At 44.2% G+C, this 13880-nt stretch overlaps 1 protein-coding gene across 3 annotated transcripts in view; it reads right to left on the bottom strand.

The window, feature by feature from the left end:
- DNAJC3 (DnaJ heat shock protein family (Hsp40) member C3) overlaps positions 1 to 13880 on the bottom strand; it is a 46137-nt gene that overhangs the window by 26424 nt on the left and 5833 nt on the right. For 2 of the 3 annotated variants that reach the window (XM_081003124.1, XM_081003126.1), the window contains exons 2-4: positions 9070 to 9180; positions 4166 to 4290; positions 2813 to 2887 (exon numbers count right to left, since the gene is read on the bottom strand). In XM_081003124.1, coding sequence (XP_080859250.1) covers positions 2813 to 2887; positions 4166 to 4290; positions 9070 to 9180 — 311 coding nt within the window. Of the gene's footprint in view, positions 1 to 2812; positions 2888 to 4165; positions 4291 to 9069; positions 9181 to 12952; positions 13128 to 13880 lie in introns of those variants that run through there. The other variant, XM_081003125.1, reaches the window with a different exon arrangement.

The raw sequence follows: 13880 nt of genomic DNA, 5'->3' as shown, positions 1-13880 counted from the left end.
CTGACAAGAAGCTGACAAAAGAAGTTGGTCTTCAATAATAGTCTTTGCTGGCCTCTAGTGGAACAATACAAAATGAACAATAAGTTTTCCACTTTTGGTTCCCGAGAGAGATGATAGTCTAGTGTCTCCCTTAATCTGCCACACTAGGAATTGTCTGAGTCACCTTCCAGTCCCTGTGCTATCAATTTCAATTTTGTATTGCAAGGAGCAGCATGCTGCCCCGCTATGTCACCAATAATCCCCTTGTTATTAAAATTCTTGTTTGTTATGCACCCTCTGCCAGACCTCCTCTTCATTATACGCATTAATGCCATTTTAAAAAGACAGAGAGGGGGCAAACTCACCAGGGCCCAATTCACACACAGTCCCCCCCACTTGGGACTGATCACACATTCACCCAAATTACCACGGTGCTAAAATCTTTGTAGCTGCATATATTCCACACAGCATAAGAAACACTTAAAAGATTTCCATTGTGCGGCACGAAAGATAATCCCTGTGAAATCTACATTTCTGCTTCCTATTTTCCTCCAGAAGCCAGTTGACAAGGGGTGGGATTTACTAAGAGCTCATCCATTCCAGAAGCCATCTAGAAAAACTCTCCTTTACAAGTGTAATCTGCAGAACCACCTCACACCACATAAAAGACAAAACCGTCTTCCACAGAGCCAAACTTTATGGCTTTAGCAGCACAACTGGTTGATGAAGCCACCTGCCCGCTTTTAATTCCTTACATCTGGAGGGCTAAATTTATTCCTCCAAGCAACACACTAATTCCGCTTGAAAGACGCCACACTGTAGCTTCACACAACATGCCACTTTAACTTTCTCAAGGAAAGCTTATAATCTATTCTGTTTATAGCCTCCCCTTTCTGAAAAAAAGGTTTGATTTGCAAAAAGGCAAATGCTAGAAATTGAAATACTTTATTGTCACTTGTACAGCTTGTATACAGTGAGATTACATGAGCACCCCCCACTCAGCTCTCTTAGTCCTAATTCCCCTCGTTTACTGACACCCACCCACCAAACCCGAAAGTCAGTTGCCCTGTTGTTATCGTTTCATTCAGCGGCCTAACAGCCCACGGATAGAAGCTGTTCTTTACCCTGTTGGTGCGACTAATCATGCTTCTATATCTTCTGAAAGTGTGATGCTATATTTAATAGGCGTTTACACAGGCACAGAAAGACCAGAAGCTACCAAAAGTGTTATCTACAATGTGAGAGGAAAAAGGTTTCTGAAACTGGATTATCATAGGAGCGCCGCACCCCACCCTATGATTACAAAAGGTTAAGTAAAAGAGATAAGCATCTTGCAAAGGAGCTGATATATAACTCCAACTTAAATATTGCCAATGGTTTGTGTGCACTGCAAACTCCTGCCTACAGACAGGTGGGGTCTATTGGTGGTCACTCCCAATCAAGATGCCTTAAAATGGGACAGCAGCCAGGGCTATTCAGGGCCAGTGGCACCATGAGGCATATTAGGCAGATTCTGTACCAGCCCTGGGTCTGACTAATGGCATGGTCTCTAACAAAGTTGTCCCATTAGCACATGCCCTTCCATCTGCGCAATGGGGCTTCCTCTCCAGGAGGATTTGGGGAAACAACCCGCCCCCCGAACAGATTGTGGGGCACACAGAGAAAGGAGCCGCCGTCCTATTGTGCACACAGAAGTCCTTGCACAAACAGGACAATTCCGATGGATACAACCCACAGTTTTCCCTTGCAAACAAAGTTCAGTCGCCAATGGAACCTTAAAAAAGGCTTTTCAAGAGCACAAAACACATTAAGAATGCTACATGCACATGATGGGGGAAATTCCAGAACTGTTTAAAATCATAGACAGCATTCATTGCCTATGTTTCACCAGCAAACAAAACTATGGTAGAAATTATTGTGCTGGGAAAGAGGTGTGTGTTTGTTTTTCATATTTTTAATACTTTGGCCTCAAGTCAGTCACGCTTAAATCATGGCTCTCTTCTCTCCAAGGATTTTTAACTGTCTCTGGATAGAGTTCTCAATCTCCAAACCCTGTTAGATTTCAAAATCCCATTTTCCTGTTAATATCTTTGATTTACAGTCGTAAGCATCCCAGAAATGTTATAACAACTTGAATCATTTTGGCTGCTTCCCATTCATATACATTTGGCTACATAGCAAACAAACATACGAAAATTGTACGTTGTGAAGAAAGGGAAATTTATGAGAGGGAATAGAACTCAGGATCATCCACTGCAACTGACTAGTGTTAGATCTGGAGAGACCATTTGCACTAGCCCTTCTTCACACAATATTTAAGTCATACAATTTACAGCCACAAGATGTCATGATGGCTACTAGCTTAGATGACTTAAAAAAAATAGATTGGACAAATTCACGAAGGGTTTGGAAAGTTAAGCTGCAAAATTTATGCGTAGAGAGCAAATCATATCGTACACAGTGGGGTTTACATCAGAGTAAGCGCACTGTGCTGTTAGTTTATTGCTTCAGTTTAGCATTTTCCTTTCCATTGTGGAAATGTATTGAAATATCAGTACCCTATCTAGTCAGTTTTATGCTCAGAGAAGTCTGTTTCTATTGTGGAAATGTACTGAAATATCAGTACCCTATCTAGTCAGTTTTATGCTCAGAGAAGTCTTGCACTTTCCCCTTGTTCCTAGCACTGCACAAATTAAAAAATATTTATTCTGCCATTGTGACACAGGAGCTACCCTGTGTGACATGCACTGGATCTGTGCAAAGCACCACCTTTCTTCAGCACGGGGGGCTGTTCCATATTTCAATAACCCCATTATTAAGGTTTCTTACTTACCACTCTCTTAAAGTCCTCTTCGGCCTCATCAAACTTTCCCTGCTTCAGTAGCAGGTGTCCTCTTTGCAGCCTCGCCTAAAATAAAGGAAACAGTTCCGTAACATAGGAAGACACAGTGTGACATACCTAGTGCAAAACTAAGGGAAGACTGTGCTCCAATCCCCACTCAGTCATTGGAATCCCTGGGTGACCTTTGAGTAGCCCTATTTCTCATCCCAAGCTACCCTATGCAGGAGGAGAGAGAACCAATTATGCCACCTTCAGTTCTTTGGAAAGGTGGGATAAAAATTAAATGAATGAATGAATGAAGTTCTTAAGTGTAGGCACACATACATTCAACACATATTTATTTTCTATTTCAAAGCATGGAGTATTTTGTTGCTGTAGCATGAAGTACCTTTCCCCTCCCACCACCCAGGTAATTATTTGGGAAGCTGCCTAGCTGGAACCAAGAGTCAAAGGGCATAAGCTAAATGTCCAGATCGCCAAGGAAGAGAGAATCTGTACTGTATTATGAGGCACAGGTCAGTTACCGGGGGGGGGGTGTGCATTTTCCACTGAGAACCCCCAGTCTTACAAAGCCTTTGGGGAGGCTGTCATTTACCACTCCTGTTCAATAATTCCCCCACTTTAAATAACCCCACTGAATTCAACCAAATTTGCCTCTGAAGAGATGTGGGCTGCATGTGCACTACACATTTCAAGCCCTATGATACCACTTTGAACAGTCATGGCTTCTCCCAAAGGATTCTGGGAACTGTAGTTTCTTAAGGATGCCGAGAGCCATTAGGAGACTCCAGTTCCTCTCAGAGAGCTACAAGTCCCAGGGTTCCATGGGAAGATGGTTGACCTTTGGGAACTGCAGCAGGAGCGTGCACAATGTTCTACATTGTTCTACAACATAAGCAAAATGATAGACATCCCTGCCCGCAAGGAATTTGTGATCTAGTGATTTAGGAAAGGGGACCGGGAGACCACTGAAGAATCCATCTCAAAAAACTGACTGAGGGCATGTAAGAATCTATGGAGGCTTGATTTCAATACTCAGTAGTCACTCCTACTTTGCATCAAAATATCAGCACAATATTGGGTACCTTACAATCCCATAAGAAGCTGAATTAACGCTTTGAAAAGGTGGCCCTCTTTCCTAAAGCACATTTTGTATCCTGCAGTTGCTGGAATTTCAGTCCACATTTAACCTCTCCAAGTTACAGGATAATAAAAAGTTTTCTGTTTGATTATGCCACTTACTAGAGAGAGAAAAAAAGATTCCCATTTAAAAGGCAACATAAAAAACAAAGACAAAAGCCGTTTTCATCCACCCTGGAGGAGTCTCTGGAAAGTATTGCTTACCGATGTGAAATCCTGCTTTAATTCAACCACCTTGCTTAAGTCACGAATGGCAGCTTTAGATTTGCCCATGGCTAAATATACTGTGGCTCTTCTGTAATAGGCAAGGTAGTTATCAGAGTCCCCTTCTGCAAGTGAAGAAGCAGCAATCAGAACATAGCCTCAAGCCAGCCAAATCTTTGGATACAACTAAGCATGCAATAAGGAGAAATAACAGTGCCATTACCAGAATTTTTAAACAGCCTGATACCACCATTTAATTAGCGGAGGGAACGTTTCCATAGGACAGCCGTTCGGCACACATTTGCACTATTAACGCTAATGGGAGAAAAAATGAAAATCCCACGCACATAGGAGCATTCAGCTTCCTGGTTATTTTTTAGGGCTTCAGGAGGTGAGCATCCAAGTGGATTCCAGCTGTGGAATGAAGTCAAGCCCCCTACATGCTAAAGCTTTTTATCTCAAACTGCAGGCTTGCCTTTCGAAGGCCGTTTTACATTTTGGTGTAGGCTCCCGCATCTCTCATTTGCGGAAGGCCAAATAACCATCTCACTGGAGATCAGAGGTGGCGTGTTCTTCTAAGAATCCCCATTAATTCTGCTGATACAGCAATCAGCAGGGACAGAAACATGCCAACCCTAACTTCTCATTCCCATCCCAGACAATGAGGATGCTATGGGACTGAATGGAAGTACAAAACTTTCCTTTCGCATCAAGAATGCTGCATTGTATAGGCTTTGCTAAGGACAGGGATCAGCAAACTTTTTCAGCCATGGGCCGGTCCACCGTCCCTCAGGCCATGTGGGGGGCCACACTATATTTTTTTGGGGGGGGAATGAACGAATTCCTATGCCCCACAAATAACCCAGAGATGCATTTTAAATAAAAGGACACATTCTACTCATGTAAAAACATGCTGATTCCTGGACCATCTGTGGGCTGGATTCAGAAGGCGACTGGGCTGGATCTGGCCCCCAGGTCTTAGGCTGCCTACCCCTGGCTAAGGAGGAGTTTCTCAGTGCTTCAAACCAGATACTTCTCCCCATAGCTTGAATTGTGGGGAGGGGGCAGGAGGGATAAGGGGAGGCTTCATGAAATCCACAAGTCCCCACTCTGTCCAACTTGAGCCAAATCATGGCCATGCACACCTTTCCAAAAATAAAAAATAAAAAATGGGTTCATGACAAAAAAGAGAGCTACCCCCCCCCCTGCAATTAAACTATTGTTTCCTTTGTCCACAGAACTGGATGCAGTAGATGGAGGGATCCTTATCTTCCCCCTATGGGCTATGTTTGATAGGTAGGCTCATTTAGGTAGGACTCATTTTTGCCCCTGTGGTTTGAAATCAAAGGCACAGCCTGCAAAGCACCAATGATCAGCTGATTGCCAGGCCTTGCAAAGGTCAGAGGGCAGGTAGGTGTGTCTTGGCAGAAATGGCCTGGGGGGACCCAGCCGCTCTAGTTACGTTCAAAGGCCAAGGGTTCCCTACTCCTGCTACTGAAGTACTTCTCCCGTCTATCACGATTTGTGTTCTCTGAATTTGTGCCTTTGGCAACATTTTTAAGCCATGACCCCAGATAATGGGTGCAACATTTCAGCAGCATGGAGATGCCGATAGCCTGAGTAGGGGACACGGACGGACGGACACACAAGATTTTAAGACTTTCCCATCACAAGATAAACCATAAACCGCAAAACACAAATGAAACAACCACCATAAATATATTTTAAAAGCAATCATGGGTATATACCGGTACAGGTATCTGAAGAAGTGTGCATACACACGACAGCTCATACCAATAACTAACTTAGTTGATGTCTAAGGCTCTAATGGAAGGAATTTTTTAATTTTTAAATTTTATTCAATTTTATATTGTTTCGACTACCGGTAAAGCTAGATAGCTAAACACCCTTTGAAGCTCTCTTTTGTCCTGGCACAACAAACCAAGCCAGAAAACTGTAAAAGTGGTGGCGACAGGCAGGCTTTTCTGGGAAATGCTTCCTGCTGTTCCATATCCCATGCTCCCCATCCTCCCGATACTAAACTTGCAACAATATGAGGTGCCAGGAATCAGTCTTGCTGAATTCCATTCCTTTAGTTGATAACCTTTCTACCCAACACCTGCTGTAAGGTAGAAGTCTGTCATCAACAGGTGGTGGAGAAAATCTAAGAACACGTCCTGAGGCCACATTATGTGGAAAGCTCGTGTTATGCAGCCACATGACAGCTTTTGTAACAGATTAGGGAAAACCCAACTGCCTCCTCAGTTCCCCAAATTAATCATTAAGTGCCACCTCCCTTGTAGCAGGAAAAGAAATTAAGGTTTAATGCGCTACAAAAAATGCCACTTCTTGGCAGAGAACACCTAGAATGGAAGACACCTACGAAGACTCATCTGTTACTCTCTGCCAAAGATCCAAGTTTTGCGATTAGAGGTGCAGGATCACAGCTACCACATACCATCCATCAGCCCCAACATCTGTTTATATCTAAAAAGAACCCAAACATCTTATCGCTTGCATAAAAGCAAGCTCAGCGTTCCGAGCCAGAAGATATCTCCCGGCATACGAAATGGATGGTTGTTGGTGCCTCGACTCGGTAAATTGGGAGCTCAAGTTTAACCACGTTAGTAGCTAAGAACAATTCAGAAAAAATCGCTGCAAAGTGCAGCCCAAGCTTCATGGGTTGGAAATGCTTATCTGCAGCGTTTCAGGAGCATCCTTGTCAAAGTGGCAAAGCAGAGTAGGGAGAGAGAAGCCCTGAAAGTAGAAAAAGTCAAGAAGAGCCTAAAACATTTGTCACACTCCTCACCACAATGATGTTTGCTAGTTGACCTGCCGCAGAGAAAATCTATCAGGCCCAAACCTACACAATTTTTCTCCGAAGAAAGGCAGGGAAGTTGAAACACAACCCAAGTGGTGGAGGGTTTTTCTGCAATTATTCACGCAGGATTGAGTCTTTCCTGATCTCTCCCATACATGGGAGATCACATTTGCGTAGCACAAATTTCACATGTAAAGCAGTCCTCCATTTAGAAGGATTCAACTGAAACAGGCAAGCCCCTTGCTGTGAACCAAACCTGGTGCCCCAGGGAAAGACAGGCAATTTCTCTTTCCTTGCATCAATCTCGTTCACATACAAATACAGTTAAAAGTTACAGGACCAGAGTCCTGAATGGAGACCAAGTGCTGGAGCAACCAAAGGCAAGGAGAAAACATGGGGGACAGTTCAGCATTCCTCTCCCACTTACACCTCATACTCACTCCTCCTGCCTTATATGTGGATGAAGGTCCCATATCGGGTTTGGACCCATGCCAGCCTATGGGTCAGTGTGTTAACCCCCTGGATTTCCCTAAGCAGGCCTGAATCGCACTCTGAACACCCAGAGCCCACAGACATCCGGGAGATTTGGATAAGTCCTGTACAATTCACAATATAGACTGTCATTACACGCTGCATTTTTCTATCTGCCATGACTAACCAAGCCTAAAGAATGCACCAAGGAGAACTTTACCACCAAGCATGCCCATTTAATGGACAGAAAATTCAAAGGTCACCACTACTAAGGCAAAGGCCTGCTTCAGACCGCATGACCCCAGTCCAATGAACCATTGTTCACCAGTCTAAAAACAAGCTATGTTCCGACATGCACCTTCCTCCCCTCACATGCCTTGTTTAACCATGGTTTCCCTGATTTCTGAACCTTTAAGTTTTGGCTTAAGGGCTCCTTAAGCCAGTGTGATGCAGTGGTTAAGAGCGGTAGTCTCGTAATCTGGTGAACCGGGTTCGCGTCTCCGCTCCTCCACATGCAGCTGCTGGGTGACCTTGGGCTAGTCACACTTCTCTGAAGTCTCTCAGCCCCACTCACCTCACAGAGTGTTTGTTGTGGGGGAGGAAGGGAAAGGAGAATGTTAGCCGCTTTGAGACTCCTTCGGGTAGTGATAAAGCGGGATATCAAATCCAAACTCTTCTTCTCCCTCAAACCAGGATACAAAACTAGGGTCAGATCTAACTTTGCAGAAACCAGGTCCTTGAATTAAGGAGGAAGAATGCAGCAGGTACACGGCTCATTCTTGGACTGATAAACCACGGTAGGTCAAACTGGGATTGTTACATCAAATTGGAGCTGCATCTGCAAATTATGACACGTGTACCCTGATTCCCAACTACAATCACATGTTGCGAGCAAGTCTTGTTGATTTCAGTGGGGCTTACTGTTACTTGAAACTACCATCAATGCACATGTCCCCCCCCCCCAAAAAAAACCCTTAGGTCCCTGCCTCATGGAGCTCACAATCACAGTTTTGACAGAGAGAGAGACAAAAGCAGGAGAAGAAAAATGGTAAGACAAGGACAGCAAGAGCAAGAAGGGAAGGGAATGTGCAAATAAAGATGTGGGTATTGCAGGGGTGCCCAAACGTTTTTCAAAGAGGGCCAGATTTGATGAAGTGAACATGCGTGAGGGCCGACCAAAGTTGTTGACTTTTTTTAGGATTTTACCCCAGGAGATAAGACTGCCACAGGGGCAGGATTAAACCAACCAGCGGGCCAGATTAGGCCCCTGAAACAGACTTTGGACATGCCTGGTATACAGTCTTTGTTTCAGCTGTAGATGAGAGGGAAAAGACTCCTTACTGCAGACTTAGCTGAATACACAGCTTGCCAGGAATTAAAAGAAGAGCAGGCATAACATACTAGAGAACATCGACCAGTGATCCTCAACGAAAGGGAAAAGACAGGAAGCAGTGTGTTGCTTACTTTTCAAAATACTAGGCAAGAGGGATGGTACACAGAGGAAAAGGTTTTTGTAGATGAACAGTGAACTTGTGGGTAAAAGAGAGGAGAACAAAAATTTGGCAAAAGTCAAACGCTATCAAATGAAATGCAACTGCTTTTCGACACACACCTATGGCAGCGTGGAAGTGAGACAAAGCATCTGCCAGCTGCCCAGCTGCCAACAGCTTCTTTCCCATTTCAAGTTGTTTTTCGACTTCTGCGTTTATCCCACATTCCGCACCTGAATGAAGAAAAAAATATTTAATATCGTTAAAAAAGAAATTGAATTGTTTTACTATTTTATTTGCTTTCCTCCTCCCTCCAAGCTGACGCCACAACATTATCATACGTGAATATGAATAAAACAGAATAAAAATCTGCATACTCTATCAAGCCATGATGCAATTTCTGTTTCCTTTTCTCAAAGTTAAAACGAGTTCATTCCTTCAGATCATTAAATACGTAATAGTCATAAGATTTATAAAGTTAATTCAGTTTGCTGCCCTCAAGCGCATTTTGTGCTTTCAATGGGGTCACCAACACAAACACACTTTTGTGTACTTTCTAGCTAGTTGCATTTAGAAAGAAAAGGAAGGAACTAAGGAATATGGGTTTTTTTAAAATTCCCCTTCCTTTTTTGGACTTACACCGATTTCCAAAGCAAAGTTGCCATTTTCAAGTACAAATAACTTTTCCCTCTAAATGTTCAACAGACTCACTGAGCTCTGACAGCCAATATGATGATTTCCTTCCCCATTTCACGCATCATCACGGACAATAAAAACTCTGGAGGCCAAATTACATTATATCTGCGCAATCTCTTCTTACCTCATGCATGCCCTCAAAAAATATGAAGCGCGGTTATCTGGGTGTTATTAAGAGAAAAACTGAAAGCAAAGTTACGCGAGTGTCTATGGAGGCTGTACAAGACTCTTATTACTTGAGATGAGTGAGCTATAAAGAGTTCAACTTTATCTTACGAAACCAGAGCCAGTATTTATATAGCTAGAAATCATATATAAATGCATGCAAGTGTGTCCCTCAAAGACAAAGTACAAAACTCCAAGATTGCAGTTTTCCACATACAACCACTAAATGTAAAGTCAATTTATTCATTCAGAATAACCATGTACTGTTGAGACTGTCCCACTTTAGATGCTAAGGGCGCTACAGGCTTACCTGCTACCTAGCCTATAGGTCTCAGAGAAGCTCCCTGTAGTTACAAAGCTAAGACAGTGAGGGGGGGGGTGGAGAGTCGTAACACAATTCTCTCCTCGATGTGCAAGTTTTCCAATGCAAGTAGTTTTCTACGCCAAAAAACATTATAGCAGGAAACTCCTCCCATCTACAGTCTGAAGTGGTACACTCCATCAGGGCTGTGCCACGTGATTATTCTAAATGCATAGGGATGGGGCATCATACCTTGAAGCAGATGAACACGATGCTTTTAAAGCACATTCAAAGCGCAGGGCTTCCTTCAAAGAAATCTGGGAACTGTAGTTTCCCACACAGAGACACACAATTCCCACCACCCTTAACAAACTACATTTCCCAGGACACTCTGAGGGAAGCCATGTGGCTTTAAGTATGCGCTGAGTGTGTTTTAAACTTAATTTTTAAAAATATATAGTGTTGATCTACCTTTGCTCCTCAACATATCTATTTGGAAGTGTTACATGGGGGTTCATCAGAGCTTATTTACAGTTAAATGGTTGCCGAAAAGCACAGCAATAGCACTAGACACAATTCTATTCCTGTCACAAGACAAGCGATCGTCATATGTGCCCCTGCAAACTCAAAATATTAGGATTATTTATTTCCTGACATGGAATCTTTCTTCTGACATGGAACCCAAGGTGGCATGTATGTTGCTCTTGGGTGGTCACCCAACTGACCAGAACTGGTTCTCAGGTGGCATGGACAAGACCTGCTTAGCTTCAGCAAGGTGGTGACCTTATGTGTCTTCAGGCTATGCCCCACAGCCAATTAATAGACTGCATTACTATGTTGACCTATGTATGCTGACCACCAAGTGCACAGATCTGTAATGCGTACTGCCTTGATAGCCATAGACCCCAGGTCACAGCCACCCATGTGAGGATAAAGGAAGCACAGAAAGGATGGACTTCGAAACTATTGTGGATGTTGTGATTGTGGAAAGTTTTGTTTACACAGTATTTGCCATTGCCTGGTTCACAAATTAAATGCATATGAACCTACACTGAGCCCGAGATCAACTTCTGAGGCCCTTCTTTGTGTGCCTCCTCCATGAGTTGTCCGGAGGGTGGTAACATGAGAATGGGCCTTTTCTGTGGTGGCTCCCAGTTTGTGGAATGCTCTCCGCAAGGAGACCTGCCTGGCGCCTTCATTATACACCTTGAGGCACCAGGCAAATACATTCCACTTCAACCGTCTCTGGCTGAATAACATTCTATGACCTTGTACATGTGTTTGTGGGAACAGGGTTACTGGTTTTGCTGTGCTTTTGTTTCATTATATATTTCCTGCTCTCATTTTGTATTATTATGTTGTGAATTGCCCTGTGACCTTGGATAAAGGGCAGTATACAGATTTAATTAATAATAATAATATCCAAGGAGCTCAGGACAATACACCAACAACAGCTTTTTACTAACAGGAAATGCTGTGTTACTACAATATCATCATCAGAATTGATATAAATATTTATATCTTCCTACATGCTCAAAGTGCCTCACACACATTATTACATCATTAGAACAGTTCTGTAACTTAAGGCAGGATGACAATGTCCTCTCCACTTTACAGTTGGAACAGCTGAGCCTGAAGGAGGTGTAGCTTGCCCAATGTCACTCACAGTGAGAATTGAGCAATGCCGGAAAATAAGCAAGATTTTAGCTGGACACTTCCCAAACCATATTCTTAAACTGAAATCCTAAACAGTTGCTAGGGAACAAGGCTCACCGAATATAACTGAAATAAGATATGTATACTGCTGGTCTGAAAAATGCTAGAGGATACTTTGAACAGACACAGACAGGACTCCCATTGCATCTCTCTTCTCTCCAACAATTGGCAAAGAGTCATGATTACTACTGGCAAAACTCGAGTCACTCCCCTTACGGACAACACACAATAGGATCCCTCACACATATTTTCTATGCTACACCACTTAAGCCCCTTCCTGAGCCCTGCTAGGGCCACCATTGGAGCAGAAGAGCAGGTCCATATTCCACACGTTAACCCACGTTAGACTCTGTAGTGGCCCAAAAAGCCAGCTCACATTTTGCCGTTCACTATTAAGTGGAATTTCACCGACATATCCACCCCCTCTCACCCCAAGGAGGCCAGCTTTGCTGTCATTTTAGGGGGTGAAACTTAATTTTTGCCAATTTCTTCAGTGAGAGGTCTTCAAAACACGTTTTTGGGTGTGAGGACTTCAAATCTGCTATTATTTTTGTGGCTGGGCAATATTTAGCTTGGTAAGTCTATGTTAAAGGACGTAAACTGCTTTCAGAAAACCAAGTAGTTTTAATTTTACCTTAATAATAATAATAACAACATACAATACAACTGCAAGTACTTGGCAGTCATTTCTGAGCATACCTGGATAGCTCGACTAGTTGAGCATGGTGCTGATAACCCCAAGTTTGCGAGTTCCATCAAGATATGGGACAGCTGCATTTTGCAATAAGTTGGACTAGATGATCCTTTCAGCTGTACAATTCTATGGTTTCAGTGCTATTTTACACACTTTCTACTTACCAAGCACATCTGAATCATACTAATTTAGCCAAAACACCTTTTGGATTCCCAAGCGCTGTGACCACCTTTTTAGCACCCGATTTGGAAGTGGGGAAAGTCGAAACGCCCTAAATTGCAGCACCTCATATATTGCCACTGTTTCCCCACCTCTGAAAAATAAAACAACTCGCTTAACTTTCCTCCTGGTAATTAACCGCCCTACTTCCCGGTTAAGCAAACGCCCGGGCTTGCCCACCCCAGTCCCGCAGCAGCGAGCGCTTCCTCCTCACCCTGGTAGTGCAGGTCCCACAGGACCAGAAGCAAGGGCAGCGCCGAGCCCAGCCTGCTCGAGTAAGCCCGGGGGGACACCATGCCTGCGGAGCCGCTCCGTCCCCACGTGCGCCGCCCGACCCGCCGAGAAGTTCACTTCGGAACTCTGGAACTCTCAACATTCCGAGCCAGGTTCCACGGGGTGGGTCGTGGGAGCCGCCGATTGGCCGCGCTGGCGCCTGCCCCGCCCCCTCGCAAAGGGGAACGTGGAGGGCAGGAGAAGCGAACTGTCAAAAGTCCCCGCCCCCGGTTGGCTTGAGCATGCGCGTTAAGGGGAACCGAAGCCCGCTGCCGCCCTCACTTCGTGCCCTCACTTTCAGCACCGAGTTTACCTGTTGCCAACTTCGCGATTGGTCTCGTTTCGGATGACTTTTTTTTTAAAAAAAGACAGAATTGGTTTCCGAAGTTCTGCTGAAGAGGCAAATGTGCGCTTTCGAGTTACACTGATCTCTCCCCCCCCCCGCAAGGACACAGAATCCTAAAATTGTAGAGTTGGAAGGGACCCCAAAGGTCATCTAGTCCAACCCTCTGCAATACAGGAATCTCTGTTGGATCATACATGTCAGGGGGTCAGCCAACATCTGCTTAAAAGCCTCCAGTGAAGGAGAGCCCGTCAGAGACTGTTTTAGGGCATTTGGCTGCACCGGGTGCCGGTGTCACACGGGGAGCCGCAACAATTATGTGGAACCGAGTGCAAGAGGCGGGTGTGTGTGTGTGTCACTGAATTTAGCATCACACAGGGTGCAGCTGAAGTTTGAGAGCCCAAAGTTCACCTCTGAGTCCATGACCTTTCATGGGAGTTTGTTCCACAGTCAAAAGGTTCTTCCTGATGTTCATAGGAGCCAACTCCCCCACAATAAAATATTTGCCCACCCCCACCCCCAAGTT

This window comes from Podarcis pityusensis (genome assembly GCF_964106645.2).
Source record: "Podarcis pityusensis genome assembly, chromosome: 4".
NCBI classification, from domain to species: Eukaryota; Metazoa; Chordata; class Lepidosauria; order Squamata; family Lacertidae; genus Podarcis; species Podarcis pityusensis.
The sequence above is the reverse complement of the archived record's forward strand: the minus strand, read 5'-3'. Positions and strand labels throughout refer to the sequence as shown.